At 55.5% G+C, this 11,678-nt stretch overlaps 1 protein-coding gene across 1 annotated transcript; it reads right to left on the reverse strand.

Moving 5' to 3' along the window:
• Positions 1-4,329: 4,329 nt before the first annotated feature.
• On the reverse strand, positions 4,330-4,902 carry NRARP (NOTCH regulated ankyrin repeat protein; the record flags this gene model as incomplete). Its single annotated transcript, XM_081179151.1, has 1 exon — positions 4,330-4,902. Exon 1 carries the CDS (start codon positions 4,702-4,704, stop codon positions 4,330-4,332), a length of 375 nt encoding a protein of 124 aa, XP_081035277.1. The 5' UTR covers positions 4,705-4,902.
• Between the last annotated feature and the right edge of the window lie 6,776 nt (positions 4,903-11,678).

Here is an 11,678-nt window from a genome sequence, read left to right on the forward strand (position 1 = left end):
GGCAGCAAAAGGGAGGGAAATCTCAGAATTTGGGTGGCAAAATGGGGAAATGTCAGAATTAGGGGAGCAAAACGGGGGGAAATGTCAGAATTTGGTGGCAAATGTCAGAATTTGCTGGGAAATCTCAGAATTTGGGGGGCAAAATGGGGGAACACCTCAGAATCTGGGTGGCAAATGTCAGAATTTGGGAGGCAAAACGGGGGGAAATGTCAGAATTTGGTGGCAAATGTCAGAATTTGCTGGGAAATCTCAGAATTTGGGGGGCAAAATGGGGGAACACCTCAGAATCTGGGTGGCAAATGTCAGAATTTGGGGAGCAAAACGGGGGGAAATCTCAGAATTTGGGTGGCAAATGTCAGAATTTGGGGGGCAAAACGGGGGAAATCTCAGAATTTGGGGGGCAAAATGGGGGAACATCTCAGAATTTGGGGGGCAAAAGGGAGGGAAATGTCAGAATTTGGGTGGCAAATGTCAGAATTTGGGGGGCAAAACGGGGAAATGTCAGAATTGGGGGAGCAAAACGGGGGTAAATCTCAGAATCTGGGTGGCAAATCTCAGAATTTGCTGCGAAATCTCAGAATTGGGGGAGCAAAATGGGGGAACATCTCAGAATCTGGGTGGCAAATGTCAGAATTTGCTGGGAAATCTCAGAATCTGGGCTGTTTTTGGGGGGTCTATGCCCCCCAAAAGAGGCAACACTGCGCAGCAAGAGAGGTAGATGGCGAGGGTAGATGGTGGCGGGTTCGAGGCCTGCTTCCGACGGGCGCATAAGTCCTCGGTCCTGGGTTCGAGTCATGCGCTTCCAACCGGCACATGAAGTCCTCAGTGGCGGCGAGTCGCGGGTTCGAGTTGTGCGCTCCCAACAGGCGCATGGAGTCCTGGCCATGGGTTCGAGTTGTGCGCTCCCAAAAGGCGCATTGAGTCCTGGCCATGGGTTCGAGTTGTGCGCTCCCAAAAGGCGCATTGAGTCCTGGCCATGGGTTCGAGTCGTGCGCTCCCAAAAGGCGCATGGAGTCCTGGCCATGGGTTCGAGTCGTGCGCTCCCAAAAGGCGCATGGTCCTGGCCATGGGTTCGAGCTGTGCACTTCCAACATGCGCATGGAGTCCTGGCCATGGGTTCGAGTTGTGCGCTCCCAAAAGGCGCATGGAGTCCTGGCCATGGGTTCGAGTCGTGCGCTCCCAAAAGGCGCATGGAGTCCTGGCCATGGGTTCGAGTTGTGTGCTTCTAAGGGGCGCATAAGTCCTCAGTCATGGGTTCGAGTTGTCGGCTTCCAAAAGGCGCATGGAGTCCTGGCCATGGGTTCGAGTTGTGCGCTCCCAAAAGGCGCACTGAGTCCTGGCCATGGGTTCGAGTTGTGCGCTCCCAAAAGGCGCACTGAGTCCTGGCCACGGGTTCAAGTCATGCGCTCCCAAAAGGCGCACTGAGTCCTGGCCACGGGTTCGAGTTGTGTGCTTCTAAGGGGCGCATAAGTCCTCAGTCATGGGTTCGAGTTGTCGGCTCCCAAAAGGCGCACTGAGTCCTGGCCACGGGTTCGAGTTGTGCGCTCCCAAAAGGCGCATGGAGTCCTGGCCATGGGTTCGAGTTGTGCGCTCCCAAAAGGCGCACTGAGTCCTGGCCATGGGTTCGAGTTGTGTGCTTCTAAGGGGCGCATAAGTCCTCAGTCATGGGTTCGAGTTGTCGGCTCCCAAAAGGCACATGGAGTCCTGGCCACGGGTTCGAGTTGTGCGCTCCCCAAAGGCGCATTGAGTCCTGGCCATGGGTTCAAGTCATGCGCTTCCAACAGGCCCATGGTCCTGGGTTCGAGTCAGCGGTCATCCAGTCCAACCCGCTTCCCCATGGCGGCGGGTGGCGGGTTCGAGTCATGCGCTTCCAAGGGGCGCATGAAGTCCTGGGTTCAAGCCGCGCACTTCCAACGGGCGCATACGGCTGCGGGTTCAAGGCGTGCCCTTCTGATGGATGCAGTGCTGGGCGACGGGTTCGAGCGATGCGCTTCCAACAGGCGCATAAGTCCTTGGTGGCCGCGGGTTCGAGTCACAGGCGCATTAAGTCCACGTCGGCGGCGGGTTCGAGTCAGGCGCTTCCAACAGGCCCATCAAGTCGGTGGTGGGTTCAAGTCGTGCGCTTCCAACAGGCGCATAAGTCCTCGGTCCTGGGTTCGACTCATGCGCTCCCAACAGGCCCTGGGTTCAAGTCGTGCGCTTCCAACAGGTGCGTGAAATCCCGGTCGTGGGTTCGAATCATGCGCTTCCAGTAGGCGCCTTGAATCCCTTGGTTGTGGGTTCAAGTCATGCGCTCCCAACCGCCCAATAACGGTGGCGGGTCGTGGGTTCGAGTGATGCGCTTCCAAGTCCTGGCCATGGGTTCAAGTTGCACGTTTCCAAGGTGCGCATAAGTCCTCGGTTGCGGGTTCGACTCATGCGCTTCCAAGGGGCGCATCAAGTCCTGGCCATGGGTTCAAGCTGCACATTCCCAACAGGCCCATAAGTCCTCGGTTGCGGGTTCGAGTTGCGCCCTTCTGATGGATGCATGAAGTCCCTGGCAGTGCTGAACATGGGTTCAAGTAACTCGCTTCTGACAGGCGCATAAGTCCTTGGTTGTGGGTTCGAATCGTGCGCTCCCATTAAATCCCGGTCCTGGGTTCGAGTCATGCGCTTCCAAGTGGCCCATTAAGTCCTGGACCTGGGTTCAAGTAACGGGCGCATAAGTCCTCCGTTGCGGGTTCGACTCATGCGCTCCCAACAGGCCTAGTAAATCCTCCGTTGTGGGTTCAAGCCATGCGCTTCCAAGGAGCACATGAAGTCCCGGGTGCAAGTTGCGCTCTCCCCACAGGCAAGTCGGTGGTGGGTTCGACTCATGCGCTCCCAACAGACCCATCAAGTCCTGGCTATGGGTTCAAATTCCCAACAGCCACATTAAACCCTCGGTTGCGGGTTCGAGTCATGTGCTTGAAACAGGCGCATCAGTCCGGGCCGTGCACAAAAGTCCTTGGTTGCGGGTTCAAGTTGTGCTCTCCCAACAGCCCCATGCGCTCCCAACACGCCCGTTAAGTCCTGGCCATGGGTTCAAGTCGCGCATTCCCAACAGGCCGATAAGTCCGCGGTTGTGGGTTCAAGTTGCACATTCCGAACAGCCCCATGAAATCCCTGGTCATGGGTTCGAGTCATGCGCTTCCAACAGGCACATGATGCGCCCTCATCAGGTACATAAGTAGTGGGTTGTGGGTTCAAGTTATGCGCTTCCAATGCATTAAGTAGTGGGTTGTGGGTTCAAGTTATGCGCTTCCAATGCACTAGGTCCTTGGCCATGGGTTCAACTTGCGCACGCCCAACAGCCCCATGAAATCCCCGGTCATGGGTTCGAGTCATGCGCTTCCAACAGGCGCATGATGCGCCCTCAACAGGCCCATTAAGTCCCCAGCAGTGGCAGGTTGCGGGTTCAAATCCTGCGCTCCCAACCTTCCCATTAAATCCCTGGTTGCGGGTTCGAATCATGCGCTCCCAACAGACCCACTAAGTCCTGGCTATGGGTTCAAAGTGCGCTCTCCCAACAGCCACATTAAATCCTTGGTCGCGGGTTCAAGTCATGCGCTCCCAGCACGCCATGGGTTCAAATCGCACCCTTCCCACAGGCACATCAGTCCTCACTGGTAGCGGGTTGCGGGTTCAAGTCATGCGCTTCCAACGCATTAAGTCCTTGGCCACGGGTTCAAATTGCGCCCATGAAACCCCAGTTGTGGGTTCGAGTTGTGCGCTCCCAACACGCCCATTAAGTCCTGGCCATGGGTTCGACTCATGCACTTCCAAGTGGCGCATGAACTCCTCGGCTGTGGGCTCAAACCACACACTTCTAAGGGGCGCATGAAGTCCTTGGCCCTGGGTTCAAGTCCCAGTTGTGGGTTCAAATCGCACGTTTCCAACCACCATGGGCGCATGAAGTCCTGGGTTCAAGTCGCACGCTCCCATTAAATCCCAGTTGCGGGTTCAAGCCATGCGCTCCCAAGCGGCGCACAAGTCCTCGGTGGCGGGTTCAAATCGCAAACTTCTAATGGGCGCATGAAGTCCTTGCACGCTCCCATTAAGTCCCAGTCGCGGGTTCAAATCGCAGATTCCCAACAACCCCATGAAATCCGGGTTCAAGCCATGCGCTTCCAAGTGGCGCACAAGTCCTCGGTTGCGGGTTCAAATCGCAAACTTCTAATGGGCGCATTAAGTTCAAGTTGCACGTTCCCATTAAATCCCAGCTGCGGGTTCAAGCCATGCGCTCCCAAGCGGCGCACAAGTCCTCGGCGCCGGGTTCCAGTCGTGCGCTCCTCTCCGGCGGCGCCGGGTTCAAGTCCCGCCCCCTCCTCCCGCCCCGCCCCCCCTGGCCTTGGCCACCAGGTAGAGCACAATGTCCTGGTGCCCCGAAAAGGCCGCCATGTGCAATGCGCTCCAGCCGTCCCGGTTGGCCAGTCGCACGTCGGCGCCGAAGCGCACCAAGAGCTTCACGAGTTCCAGGTTCCCGTCGCTCACCGATTGGTGCAAAGCCGTCTGGCCCTCGGGTCCGAAGGCGTTCACGTTGAATTCGCACGAGTTCATGGTGCGCAGCAGGGCGTGCACGGCGGCCGTGTTGCCGGCGCGCACGGCGTCCCGGAAGAGGCGCTCGCCCGGCGCGGGGGGCGGGGACAAGGGGGGAGGGGGAGAGGGGAGCTCGGCTTGGTTCATGGTGCGAGGGGCGCGGGTGCGAGGATTCGAAGGGTTCGGGGTGCGAGGATTTGGAGAATTCTGGGTTCTGGGTTCGAGGATTAGTGCGCCGGGTGCGAGGATTCGAAGGATTCTGGGTTCTGGGTGCGAGGATTTGGAGAATTCTGGGTTCTGGGTTCGAGGATTCGGAGTTTAGTGCGCCGGGTGCGAGGATTCGAAGGGTTCTGGGTGCGAGGATTTGGAGAATTCGGGGTTCTGGGTTCGAAGATTCGGAGTTTAGTGCGCCGGGTGCGAGGATTCGAAGGGTTCTGGGTGCGAGGATTTGGAGAATTCGGGGTTCTGGGTTCGAGGATTCGGAGTTTAGTGCGCCGGGTGCGAGGATTCGAAGGGTTCTGGGTGCGAGGATTTGGAGAATTCGGGGTTCTGGGTTCGAGGATTCGGAGTTTAGTGCGCCGGGTGCGAGGATTCGAAGGATTCTGGGTTCTGGGTTCGAGGATTAGTGCGCCGGGTGCGAGGAGTCAGAGGATTCTGGGTTCGAGGATTAGTGCGCCGAGTGCGCTGAGTCGGAGGATTCTGGGTTCTGGGTTCGAGGATTAGTGCGCCGGGTGCGAGGATTCAAAGGGTTCTGGGTTCGAGGAATCGGAGTTTAGTGCGCTGGGTGCGAGGATTTGGAGAATTCTGGGTTGTGGCGCCGGGTTCGAGGATTCGGAGTTTAGTGCGCTGGGTGCGAGGATTCGAAGCCTTCTGGATTCTGGCGCCGGGTTCAAGGATTCGAAGCCTTCTGGGTTCTGGCTCTGGGTTCGAGGATTAGTGCGCCGGGTGCGAGGATTCGAAGGCTTCTGGGTTCTGGGTTCGAGGATTTGGAGAATTCTGGGTTCTGGCTCTGGGTTCGAGGATTTGGAGAATTCTGGGTTCCGGTTCTGGGTTCGAGGATTTGGAGAATTCTGGGTTCTGGCTCTGGGTTCGAGGATTCTGGGTACTGAAGGGTTAAGGACCTCCTTCAGTGGGGTGAGGAGGTTAAGGACCCGCCAGCCAATGGGATAAAGAGGTTAGGGACCCTCCCAATGGGGTGAGTTGGGGGTTAAAGACCTCCCCCCACTAGCCCCGCCTGGTTAAGGACCCTGCTATGGGGAGTTAAGGACCCCACCCAATGGGCTAAGTTGGGGGTTAAAGACCCCACCTGGTTAAGGATGTTCCAAGGGGGAGTTAAGGACCCCACCCAATGGGATAAGGAGGGGGAGGAAGGGGTTAAGGACCTCACTGATGGGGTGAGTTGGGGGTTAAAGACCTCCCCCCGCTAGCCCCGCCCGGTTAAGGACCCTTCGGGTTCGGGGCTTTGCGGGAGGGAAAGGGTTAAGGACCTCACCAATGGGCTGAGGAGAGTTTGGGGTTAAAGACCCCACCGCCACCAGTTAGAGCCCTGTCTTGAGCCCGGGTTCAGGGGTTAAAGACCTCTCTGAGTGGGTTAACGAAGGTTAAAGACCCCCCAGGGTTAAGGACCCCTCAATGGGCTCAGGAGGTTAAAGACCCACCACCCCCCGGTTAAGAACCCACTGAGGGAGTTGAGGGTTCGAGGCGTTCCGAGTTAGGGACCCCCTGGGACTGGGGGGTTAAAGACCCCCCAAGGCCGAGGTTAGAGCCCCGCCCGGGAGGTGCTAGCAGGGAGGTTCTGGGTTCGAGGCTGCGGGTTCGAGAGGAGGGGTTAGAGACCTCCCTCAAGGGGTTCAGAAGCTTCCGGAAGGGAGACGCTACAAGTTAGGGACCCAAGTTAGGGTAAGGAGGCTCCGGAAGGGGGTTGGGGGGTTAAAGACCTCCCCCCACCTGGTTAAGGACCTGCCAAGGGGGAGTTAAGGACCCCCCTCAATCTGTTCAGGAGGTTAGGGAGTTTGGAGTTAAAGACCCCACCAGCACCACCTTAACCAGGGGGAGTTAAGGACCCACCCTCAATGGGTTAAGGGGGTTAGGGAAGGGAGTTTGGGGTTAGAGACCCCACCAGCTGGTTAAGGACCTTCCAAGGGGGAGTTAAGGACCCCCCTCAGTGGGTTAAGGAGGTTAGGGAAGGGAGTTTGGGGGTTAAAGACCCCGCCGGGACCAGTTAGAGCCCTGTCTTCAGCCCGGGTTCAAGGGTTAAAGACCTCCCTTGGTGGGTTAAGGAGGTTAGGGAAGGGAGTTGAAGGTTAAAGACCCCACTAGCAGCACCCAGTTAAGGACTCAAAGGGAGAGTTAAGGACCCACCCGGTTAAGGACGCGGCAAGGGGGAGTTAGAGCCCCGTGGGGGGGTGCTAGAGACCCTCTGGCAGGGGTGGGAGGGAAAGGGTTAAGGAGGAGGGGTTAAGGACCCACCTCAATGGGTTAAGGAGGTTAAGGACCCCCCACCCAATGGGATAGAGAGGTTAGGGAAGGGGGTTTAGGGTTAAAGACCCCACCAGCACCACCTTAACCAGGGGGAGTTAAGGACCCACCCTCAATGGGTTAAGGAGGCTGGGGAAGGGAGTTGAGGGTTAAAGACCTCCCCCCACCTGGTTAAGGACCCTGCAAGGGGGAGTGAAGGCCGATCTTAGAGCCCTGTGGGGGGTGTTAGAGACCCTCTGGCAGGGGGTGGGAGGGAAAGGGTTAAGGACCCCTTCAATGGGTTAAGGAGGTTAGGGAAGGGGGTTGAGGGTTAAAGACCTCCCCCCACCCGGTTAAGGACCCTGCAAGGGGGAGTTAAGCCGATCTTAGAGCCCCGTGGGGGGATGTTAGAGACCCTCTGGCAGGGGGTGGGAGGGAAAGGGTTAAGGACCCCCTTCAATGGGTTAAGGAGGTTCGGGAAGGGAGTTTGGGGTTAAAGACCCCCCACCACCCGGTTAAGGACCCTGCAAGGGGGAGTGAAGGCCGATCTTAGAGCCCCCCCCCGTGTGTGCTAGAGACCCTCTGGCAGGGGGTGGGAGGGAAAGGGTTAAAGACCTCCCCCCACCCGGTTAAGGACCTTCCAAGGGGGAGTTAAGGCTGGGCTTAGAGCCCCATGGGGGGGTTAGGGAGCTTTGAGGCAGAGAGGAGGGGGGGCGTTAGGGAGCTGGGGGTTAAAGACCTCCGGTTAAAATCGCTCCGAGTTAAAGACCCCCCCAAATGGGTTCAGGGTTCAAGACACACACCCCCGGTTAAAGACCCCCCCCCAATGGGATACTAAAAGGGAGTCAAGGGTTCAAACCCCCCCCGCCTGGTTAGGGACCCTCCCAGGGGGGAGTTAAGGACCTGCCTGGGGGGGAAACTGGGTGATAGAGACCCCCCAGCCCCCCCGGTTAGGATTGGTTAAAGCCTCTCTCTATAGGGGGGGATTTCAGGGTTAGAGACCCCCCCTTCCCAATTTGGACTGGTTTAAAGTGGGGGGAGAAGGGGGTTAGGGACGCCTCTTAGAGACCCCCCTCCCTGGTTCCTAAAAGGGGGGAGAAGGGGGTTAGGGATGCCTCTTAGAGACCCCCCTTCCCAGTTTGGACTGGTTTAAAGTGGGGAGAGAAGGGGGTTAGGGACGCCTCTTAGAGACCCCCCTCCCTGGTTCCTAAAAGGGGGGGAGAAGGGGGTTAGGGACGCCTCTTAGAGACCCCCCCCTTCCCAGTTCGGACTGGTTTAAAGTGGGGAGAGAAGGGGGTTAGGGACGCCGCTTAGAGACCCCCCTCCCTGGTTCTTAAAAGGGGGGGAGACAGAAAGGGGTTAGGGACGCCTCTTAGAGACCCCCCCTTCCCAGTTTGAACTGGTTTAAAGTGGGGGGGGGAGAAAGGGGTTAAGGACGCCGTTTAGAGACCCCCCTTCCCAGTTTGGACTGGTTTAAACTGGGGGGAGGAAGAAAGGGGCTAAGGACGCCTTTTAGAGACCCCCCCTTCCCAGTTTGGACTGGTTTAAAGTGGGGAGAGAAGGGGGTTAGGGACGCCTCTTAGAGACCCCCCTCCCCGGTTTCAAGGGGGAAAGAAAGGGGTTAAGGACGCCTCTTAGAGACCCCCCCTTCCCAGTTTGGACTGGTTTAAAGTGGGGGGGGGGAGAGAGACAGAAAGGGGTTAAGGACGCCCTCCTCCTCCCTCCCGCCCCCCTCCCCTCCTCCTAGTCCTCTCTCTAGTCCGCCCCCAAGCCGCCGCCCCCTAGTCCTCCGCCCGGTCCTCTCCCTTCCGACGTGGGGGGGGGAATAATATGGGGGTTGTCTCTCTCTCTCTCTCTCTCTCGACTCTACGCCCCCCCAAATTCAGCTCCTCTTTCCGGCGGGGGGGGGGGGGAGAGAGAGCGAACCCCCAAAATATTCGCCCGCCCCCCACCCACCTCTAGTCCGAATTTTGGGGGGGTGGGGGTGGGGGGAATCCTGGCTCCTCCTCCTTCTGGGGGTGTCCAATCAAGAGGGGGGGTGTCCGATCAAGAGGGGGGGTGTCCAATCAAGGGGGGGGTGTCCAATCAAGAGGGGGGGTGTCCAATCAATAAGGGGGGGTGTCCAATCAAGAGGGGGGTGTCCAATCAAGAGGGGGGGTGTCCAATCAAGAGGGGGGTGTCCAATCGAGAGGGGGGGTGTCCAATCAATAAGGGGGGTGTCCAATCAATAAGGGGGGGCGTCCCCCCAAAAATAACCCCCCCTCTCTCCTCCTAGTCCTCCCTTCCAATGGGAAATTGGGGTGGGGGGGAAATTGGGGGGTGAACCTTCGTCCGTTCGGCTCCTCTTCCTCTGGGGTGGGGGCGAACCCCCAAAATTAATTCCTCCGGATCAAGGCGCCCCCCCCTCGTCCTTCTAGTCCTCCGCCTGGTCCGCTCCCTTTCCCAGGGGGGAGGATTTATGGGGGGGGGCTTCGTCTCCTCGGCTCCTCCTTCTCCTCCTTCGGTGGGTGGGGGGGGGCGAACCCCCCCAAAAACACTCCTCCGGATCCGACCCCCCCTCCTTGTAGTCCTCCGCGCGGTCCGCTCCCTTCCCAGAAAAAAGGGGGGAGAGTTTCTTTTAAAGGGGGGCTTCGGAAAGCTTCGTGCTCCTCTTCCTCCTTTCGGGGGGGGGCGAACCCCCAAAATTAATTCCTCCTCCGGATCAAGCCCAGCCCCCCCTGTCCTTCTAGTCCTCCGCGCGGTCCGTTCCCTTCCCGGGGGGGGAAGAATTTATGGGGGGGGAAAATCGGGGTGAACCTTCGTCCGTTCGGCTCCTCTTCCTCCTTCAGGGGGGGGGCGAACCCCCAAAATTAATTCCTCCTCCGGATCCGACCCCCGACCCCCTCCTTGCAGTCCTACGCGCGGTCCGCTCCCTTCCCGGGGGGGGGGAAGAGAATTTTTTTTAAAGGGGGGGGGGAGATCGGGGCTTCGGAAAAGCTCCTCTTCCTCTGGGGGGGACGAACCCCCAAAATTAATTCCTCCTCCGGATCCGACCCCCCCCCTTCCCCTCCTTGTAGTCCTCCGCGCGGTCCGCTCCCTTCCCAGGGGAGAATTTGGGGGGGGGGGAATCGGGGTTCGGGAAGCTTCGTCTCCTCGGCTGCTCCTCCTCCTCCTTCAGGGGGGGGGGCGAACCCCCCAAATTAATTCCTCCTCCGGATCGGACCCCCCCCCCCCTTGTCCTTCTAGTCCTCCGCCTGGTCCGCCTGGAGAATTGCGGGGGGGGGGAAATCGGGGCTTCGGGAAGCGTCGCCTCCCCGGCTTCTCCTTCCCTTGCGCCCCCCAAATAAAGGGGGGTCAGGATCGGTCCCTTTCCAACGCCCCCCCTTTAAAATTGGGGGCGATTTGCTTCTGCGCATGCGCCGCCGCCGCCTCCGCCGCCGCCGTCGCTTCTCCTCCGACTGAGCTTCGCCTTCGCTTCTCCCGTCGCCTTATCATTTGCATGCCGGCTCCCCATTGGCCAAGCCGCCCGTTCCCAGGCTCCCCATTGGCTGCCGGGCCGGAGCGCGGCGTTCCCAGGGTTCGGAGGCTGCGGATTGGCTGCGGCGCGCCCGGCGGGGAAGGAGAGGCGCTGATTGGCTGCGGCGCGCGGGGATGGAACGTTGGGGGGAAAGGGAGGCGCCTTTGGGATTCCTTATTATTATTATTATTATTATTATTATTATTATTATTATTATTATTATTATTTCATTAATATTATTATTATTATTATTGCTATTTTTGGAAACTGTTCTTTTTCTACATGATTATTATGTCATTGTTATTTATTATTATTATTGCTTTTTCTGACTTACTGTTATTTTTCGACATGACATTTTTAAGGACTATTAAAATATATTATTATTATTATTATTATTATTATTATTATTATTATTATTATCATCATCATCATCATCATCATTCCATTATTAGCATTATTTCATTATTATTATTTATTATTATTGCTTTTTCTGACTTACTGTTATTTTTCGACATGACATTTTTAAGGACTTAAAATATATTATTATTATTATTATTATTATTATTATTATCATCAGCATTATTCCATTATCATTATTTCATTATTATTTATTATTATTATTGCTTTTTTTGGACTAACTGTTCTTTTTCTACATGACATTTTTAAGGACTATTAAAATATATTATTATTATTATTATTATCATCATTATTCCATGATTATCATTATTTCATTATTATTTATTATTATTTTTTTGGACTAACTGTTCTTTTTCTACATGACATTTTTAAGGACTATTAAAATTTATTATTATTATTATTATTATTATTATTATTATTATTATTTTCGACTTACTGTTCTTTTTCTACATGACATTTTTAAGGACTATTAAAATTTATTATTATTATTATTATTAGTATCATTATTTCATTATTATTATTATTATTATTGCTATTTTTTTCGACTTCCTGTTCTTTTTCGACATTATTATTATTTATTATTATTATTGCTATTTTTTTTGACTTACTGTTACTGTTAAATAAAAAACATTTATTATTTACATTTTATTCGATTACAATTTTGATCACGGTTTTTATTTCAATCGGGCAAGGCCTGCGAAATAATGGCGCCACATTTATTATTATTATTATTATTATTATTATTATTATT

This window comes from Podarcis bocagei (genome assembly GCF_964188305.1).
Source record: "Podarcis bocagei genome assembly, chromosome: Z".
NCBI lineage: Eukaryota > Metazoa > Chordata > Lepidosauria > Squamata > Lacertidae > Podarcis > Podarcis bocagei.